Source organism: Atta colombica, unplaced genomic scaffold, assembly GCF_001594045.1.
Source record: "Atta colombica isolate Treedump-2 unplaced genomic scaffold, Acol1.0 scaffold142, whole genome shotgun sequence".
In the NCBI taxonomy this organism is placed as follows: domain Eukaryota; kingdom Metazoa; phylum Arthropoda; class Insecta; order Hymenoptera; family Formicidae; genus Atta; species Atta colombica.
The window spans coordinates 1192102-1199841 of record NW_017259231.1 but is presented as its reverse complement, the minus strand read 5'-3'; the positions used below and the strand labels follow the sequence as shown (position 1 = coordinate 1199841).

The 7740-nt window shown below is 28.1% G+C and overlaps 1 protein-coding gene and 1 non-coding gene across 2 annotated transcripts in view; one reads left to right on the top strand and one right to left on the bottom strand.

Moving 5' to 3' along the window:
- The window catches only part of LOC108685010 (collagen alpha-1(I) chain-like), an 11746-nt gene extending 9986 nt beyond the window's left edge, over window positions 1–1760 (bottom strand). Inside the window, exons 1-3 of the mRNA XM_018189608.1 lie at window positions 1700–1760; window positions 1176–1374; window positions 387–603 (exon numbers count right to left, since the gene is read on the bottom strand). Of these exons, the coding sequence (XP_018045097.1) occupies window positions 387–603; window positions 1176–1374; window positions 1700–1748 (465 nt within the window). The 5' untranslated portion in view covers window positions 1749–1760. The remainder of the gene's footprint in view (window positions 1–386; window positions 604–1175; window positions 1375–1699) is intronic.
- Window positions 1761–5108: 3348 nt separating this feature from the next.
- Window positions 5109–5181, top strand: Trnar-acg. The gene has a single exon. It is a non-coding gene; the product is annotated as a tRNA-Arg (tRNA).
- The last annotated feature ends 2559 nt before the right edge of the window (window positions 5182–7740 follow it).

Below are 7740 nucleotides of genomic sequence, written 5' to 3'. Positions count from 1 at the left end.
CTCTCTCTCTCTCTCTCTCTCTCTCTCTCTCTCTCTCTCTCTCTCTCTCTCTCTTTTCTTGGCAATACTTTGAAGAAACGATCCACTCGACAGAATTTACGATTTTGTGTTATTACATGTTCCACAGCGTATTATCGCAAATCGGGGCGTGCTCGAATTTAGAATCTCCTATCTGGGACGATACAATATTTCAATAGAGAGAGATATAAATATTGCTTTTTCCAAACAAAAAAAACGTCGATGATTTATTAATTCAGACGATTCTCCATGACTTTGCTTTCATCATTCCGTTTAGTGACAAGCGTTTATTTAAGGAATGGAGAACTGTCACGCGCGAAACAAACTATTCTAGAACGATGATGGATGTGGCAAATGATGGCACTCACGCGATCATTCACAAAAGAGATCGTCTGTAATTCTCCCTTATGGTCGATCGATGAAAAATCCAGTGTTCGCTTCCTGGAATTCATTGTGATGAGAAACTGAGCGTCACCGTTCACGTTCGCAATCTTAATGACATGCCAAGGATACTTCGGTGATTTCCTAGCTCTCAGCGTGTACACCAACGAGAATTCTTCTGGAAGCCCGCTGGGTATGATGTCTCTAGAAAAGGATGTAAAAGGCGTAAAAGGAGGATTAGCACTTCGCTAATCAATACCTTTAACAGAAAAACGTATTGAGGACTATACTGAAAAATTTTATTATTTATTAATAATTTATTAATTAATTGAAAAAATTTGCAATGCTATATTCGATTTATCATTTAAATAGATAAATATTTAAATTACAATTTTAAAGCTCTTGTAAATTCTACATAAAGAGCTCATACTGATTAATGTCCATTTTTCCAATATAAATTAATTTTAATCTGGTTTAATTTATTATCTATCTTTTTCTAATTCTTAGAATTAGAAGAGAATAACAAGTAAATTTAATTGAGATCAAAGTAATTAATTTATATTGACAGAAATGGACTTAAGGATGATTTTGAAACTTTGATTTAATCAATGTTTATATTTTCATCGATATTAGTAGAATTTTTAGAGGCAACACATTAAATAATTGAATATTTTGCTTTAAGCTAATTCTGCCGGTTGAATTAATCGCCGAGTTAATTGAAGTCTATGGACCAAGTCGGGCCAGACTGTTGTTTCTACGCGAGCTAATTTGAATACTTCGTCGGGAGGGTGACATCAGTGCCTTTCTCCAGCCGGTATGCCGTCTGCATGCGATTACTGCCTCGGACCTTCGTCATGCCACTGTAACGCGCGTCCAACAGATCCAATTTCAGCTTGCTGATAAACTCGAATGTCTGAAGATCGTCTATGCCGGACTTGTAGCCGTTGCATACACCGCGTTTGGCGACGACGTATTCTAACAGAAATATGACATCACGAGCTTTGTGAATGCTGCATGTAATTCCATAATGTCGGCTGCTTTTCTTTTAACAGACAGGGTGCTTTCCAAGGTGTTTTTGATAATACAAATCGACACAAGTATTATTTTATCTTTCTTAACATTCAGCGAGTAACAAAGATAAAATGATACTTTACAGTTGATTTGTATCAACAAATAAAAACCATCAATAATCAAACAATGTTGTTATCTTTATTATTCGTTGAATATCAAGAAGGCTGAGAGTGACGTTTTATTGACTATCTCTCCTAAAAAAAAATCAGCCATCACGAAAGATACTTACGGGCATAAGTTATGTGTGCTATTGCAAATATCCATGTTTGCAGATACATTTGCCGCGATCGAATAAATCTGAAACAGCACCGAGTTGACGGTAAAAATAATTGGTATTTGTTCTAAATTGAGCTCTTAGACAATTAAACGAAAATATAAATTAAGTGAATATCGGATAATGCTACCGACGGCAAAATTTTGAGAAATTTTTAGAGAAAAGACTAGAAAATGTATTATTCACTTTAAATCTCTTAATTCTTAGAAAAGAATTGTAGCGTAATGATTAAAAACCATTTTAAAGAGAAACTTAACTTATAATTTATACTTATAAACTTCACTTATAAATTATAGAAATTTCTCATGATTGGCTAAAATAAAACAGATAATCATAACTGACTAAACCAGCAATCATAATTGACAACCTGTAGTATGATTATGGCCATAGACAACCAAAAATCGACAGTTTATTTATGTTCAAAAATTAACTTTTATGTATGAAAATCTCAGTTTCCTGGAGTAATATATCATATAATTACGAAATGTATACTATAATTCATGTTCATGACAAATTTTAGAGTTATCTCTGACAGAAAAAATTTTTACGGAAAAATATAGAAAACAAGATTTTAAAAAATCTTAATTTTTCGTAGATATTTGTAGTAGAATGTAGAGTGAGGTTTGTTTTAAAAATTCTTAGTTTTTTTGTAGATATTCATAGTGAGACGTAGAGTGATATTTGTTTTCTGAAACATAAGATATGAAAAAAATGTCCCATAACAGTTCGTAATGCAACGTCAGGCTGGCATCAGCGAAGGCGTATATGGAAAAGATGGAGGATTTCTTAGTTTTTCAAACAAGCAACGCCATTTTATATCGCACTAAGAATATCTACGAAAAATTAAGAATTTTTAAGATCTTATCTCATCTGTGTAATTTTTCATAAAAATTTTTTATCCAGGATATTTATTAACTTTTTCACTTTATACATGTTCTAAATATATTAATTATATTTATCATTCACATTTTATAAATTTTATTTGATTAAATTTCATTTACAAAAAATGCCCTTAAACTTTGTCACAAGTTTTAACTTTCAGTTCCTGCATAAGATTGTTTCTAAAAAATGGCTTTATAATATTAACAAAGAACTGACTTTCATACTGACTTTCTTTAATAAATACAAAGTAAAGTTAGCACAGCTATATGTTTCGTGACAGGCGGCCATGTTTGCATAGGCTGTGTTTCGTTTGCATGCATGATAGGCTACTATCGGAAGAGTTTTTTGAAAGGAACTAATTCTTTAGTGCAGTTTTATTGATTCATTCGATCATTCGAATAACATATAAATAAGTTAAAAAATGCTATTAAATTAAGTGACGCGTTTCGGAGATATTAATAAAAAATGTTATTTTTCATTATTTTTAATATATCGATCGAAAAAACGATGCAAAATATGAAATAACTTTAAGAGAACTTTTTTGTAGTCAAATTAAATCTATCGATTAGATATATACAAAATTGTTTTTGATCATAAATCCAAAAGAAGAAGAAAATGGAAGAAAAAAATAGCGAAAATTTGCGAAAATTTTCTATTTTTACTTTTTGGCATATAATTTTTTTTTTAAATTGAGTATTGTGTGCCAATTTTTTTTGCAACTACAGTTGACTACAATTTTTTGTGCATATGTTATCAACATTTGCAAGGACTATAGGATTTTTTATCATACAAACAGGCATGAACTCATTCATCGTTGACTTTCAGTAGGTTTAAAGTTTGTCCACATCATCGTTTTATCTAAAAACTTGTCTGCCATGTAATCTTGCAATATCAGCAACTGGAAATAGACACAGATAGGCTGAAACGCAAAATACTTGATTTTTTTTATTATTTCATAAAGCATGTAAATTTCAGATAAATGAAAAGAAGTGTAAATATGATAAACGAAGGTCAGCTAAATGCTAGAATATCGACAAACTTTAATACTAGATAATATTTTACAGATTTTACAGATTTTACATAAATTTCATTTTGTAAACATAACAGTTACGAACTGTATTGTAATACATCATTTAAATTTTTAAAATTTTTATTTTTATTACCTGCACACTAAAAATAAATTTCTATTTTATGATATAGCAGTAGATTCAGATAAATACTATTCAGATAAATACTATTGAGTAAAATATAATTAGATAAAAACATATATATTTAGTGTGTATATATTGCTTTTGATTGATAATTGTAATAAAAGAAAGTCAATAACATAAAATTAAAATAAATCCAAAACATTGAGAAATAAAAAAAAATGTCCAACTTGCGTTAACGATATCTCAGTCATTGATAAAAAATTGTTGTTTAAAATAAATTCGATTTGTTTATTACATAAAGTCATTTCTTCAATCAATTTTATATTTTTCAAAAGAAAATAAGTTCTTATTTTGAGCACATATATAATAATGAATTTTTTCAAAATTTGTTACAAATATATTTTAAATCTATTATCAAGAAAATATTTTTAATTAAAAATAACGTTATTTAAAAGAAGAAAGTAAATGGAATAATGAATGTGTACACATACACACACACACACACACACACACACACACACACACACACGCACACACACACGCACACACGCACACACGCACACACGCACGCACGCACGCACGCACGCACGCACGCACGCACGCACGCACGCACGCACGCACGTGCGTTCACACATATATATATAGATCAAATGATAAAAATTATTTTGTAATCAGAACTACGAGTCTCAACTAGATGATGAACTAATGTTGGAAATCAATCTAATATTTAATGATTAAATTAGAAGTACATAAATACATATAAATACATATAAAAACATAATCATACGTTTCAATCCCTATCGGGTCATCCTCAGTGTACAATTTAATAAAATTAAAACAAATTTGCGATTTAATCATCGCTATTGATATAACAGTTTTATCACATATTCTTATTCGAAATTTTTGCGATGTTAAAATGATTTTACTATTTCTCCTCGAATATTTTATGTCTCTGTCATCTCGTAGCCAAAATAAATTGAGTAATCATTTGTCTTAGTAGAATGATATTTTTCTGTGTAGGTTAATTTAGACATATAATAAAGTTTACAAAATTCTAGCTAATATTTGAGTTATAGTAAAAAATAGTAACAAAAAATGTTGATTGTTTTAAATTAAGTTTTGTCCAAATCATATTAATAAAATTGTGTAATTTTCAAATTATTTTAAAGTTTCTTTTTATTACAACTTTTTATTATTCATATATCAGATAATTTGATCAAACTCCGATTAAATTAATTATAGATTTATATATATATATATTGTAATGTTCAAAATATAGATTCATGTTAATTAATTTGATGAACCTTTACGAAAGAAAAGGGTTTTAATACGGTCCTGTGGCGCAACGGATAACGCGTCTGACTACGGATCAGAAGATTCCAGGTTCGAATCCTGGCAGGATCGACTTAGTCATATTTTTGAAAACATTATAAATTCTTAAAAATTATAAATTAATATAAAGATAGAAATTTCATCTCATTTCACATGACACAGTGATATATCGGTCAAAGTTATTGATTTTTTTAAAGATATGAATTGCATTGGTTTGCATCTCCTTTTTAATATTCTCTCTTTTGATATTTAATCAAAATATATATTTGAACGATCATATATTTCAATGATTATATTTCTTGAAAATATATAACTGTCTATTATAAGATTTCTTAGCAAGAGTGCGAAAATTACTATATCGTTCCAGAGCGATAATTTATCTGTATGGAACGGATATCTCTTTTCGTGATGCAAAGATAACTTGGATCAAGTTTCGCATATCTTGTATTTTATGACATTTGTTATATCATCTTAAATTTAAATAATTTGAAGCAATATCTTTTCTTTTTTAATCCGGCAGATTAAGCAGCTTATTAAGCAGAGTAGAAATTTCAAGAATTATTTTCGTAATTGTTCTTCATATATAAGTATGTCATGATGAAAAGAAACTTTAAAATATTTAAATTTAAAAATTACACGATTTTATTGATATGATTTGAACAAAACTTAATTTAAAGCATTAATTTTTTTTGCTATAACTGCTATTTTTTACTATAACTTAAATATTACTCCGGTGAAAATTTTTTTCATAATTTTTATATGAATTGAAACATTTTTCAGAAATACTCAGAAATATTTGGAAAGTTTACATCTTCTCTCAGAATTTTTCATACAAGTGAATTCTGAAATATTTTGAAATCTCATGATTTTTAAAAAATATTTAAAATTTTTTTTTAATTTTATAACATTTCAGAAATTATACAACACGTCAGAAATTATACTTCCAAAAAATTTTAAAAATCTTACGATATTTTATAATTAATATATATAAAAAATTCTGAGAAAAGATGTAGAGTTTTTGAGAAATGTTCCAATTCATACAAAAAATATGAGAAAGTTATAAAATTATATAGAAATTCTGAAAAATTATATGAAAAATTTTGTAAATTTCTTATATGTAGTCTAGATCTTATATGTAGATCAAAATAATACTGGAGACACTCAGGTAATATATTGCCGTTTGCTGTCTGCCTTCAATAATGGATTAGATACTAAAAAGAAATGTAATCGATAAAAAGCAATCTGAAAACTTCCCCATAGGAAGTACTTGTAAAGTTTCTCCTTTTTTAACAAAAAAAAGATGTCTATTTTGTACTTGTTCTCATGCACTTTTTTAAGGAATGGAACATCTCTGTAAAAAAAAATTTATTTTCTTTCGAAACGAATATCGTCTATAAAAATAGAAAAATTTTGTAAATAGGAGTTAAATGATTTCAGAATACTTTAAAATGATAATACAACTCTTGTTATTTTTTAATAACCTGGCCTCCACCACTTAATATTTTTTTTTAAATTTTGAAAATTATTTATGACAAGTTAATTATTTTATTATAAATTCCACAATATATATTCATTTTCCAAAAAATCATTTTTGAGAATTAATTACAAATGCTTGCACTACCCATATCCGAAGCGCTCTTCACACAGCTTCTGCATGATAGGAAATGACGATAAAGACAAATACATTTCAAAGAATTTTGTATAAAATCACACAAGTTCTTATCGCACAATTATAATAAGACTATTGTATAAAAATTTGAAAGTCAAATTATAATAATCCAATGACTATATACGAAATGACGCACGAGCGATGAAACTATATAAATTTTATACAAATTTTTTGCATTAACAATTCGGATTAATTTTTAAATGTGGAATGATCGCAATGTTCGTTGGACGCCTGATTGTTTTTTTAGCTAAATATTTTCGTCAAAGTATTTATACGAAAGTTAATTTTTTTTCAAGTGGACGAAGCAAACACTTATCTATTGGATTGTCTGGAAAGTTCGTGCCGACTAACCTATATAATTTAATAAATGTATACTAAAATTTAAATCTTCTGCGTTTCAATTTTCCTTCAAAATCGGCACGAACTTTCCGGACAACCCAATACATAGGGACCCTCGTACATAAAGAGATCGGCTTAGACTAGCGGTGTTGCCAATAGTTCTTTTATATTCCTTCTTGCCGACACACGAGCAACATCTCTCCTATAAAGATTATTTGCATTTCGTCGAAGCACGATAGCACGGGTCAGTCAATAGCATGTGTAAGAATATTCTATTCTCTTCGAAGATTTATGAGACATAAATAACATGATTAAAGTATGTACAACACGTTTAAAGAAATCAAAATAAAATAGACAAGTTTACGCGTAAAAATGTTTCGAATCTTCAATTTTTTCCGGGAAAAATATTTGTGTAATAATATCATATATTATTAAATACTAAAGCAGGATATGTATATATCAATATTTTATATATTATTTTTAATATTCTATAATAACTATTTTTAATATTTTTTATAATTCTGTAATAATTTTGTTCCTCATATTTATAAATATTCGTTAAACTCATTATTATTGGAACTATTTAATTTAGCATTATTTAAATTAGCATTTCTATGTTATTT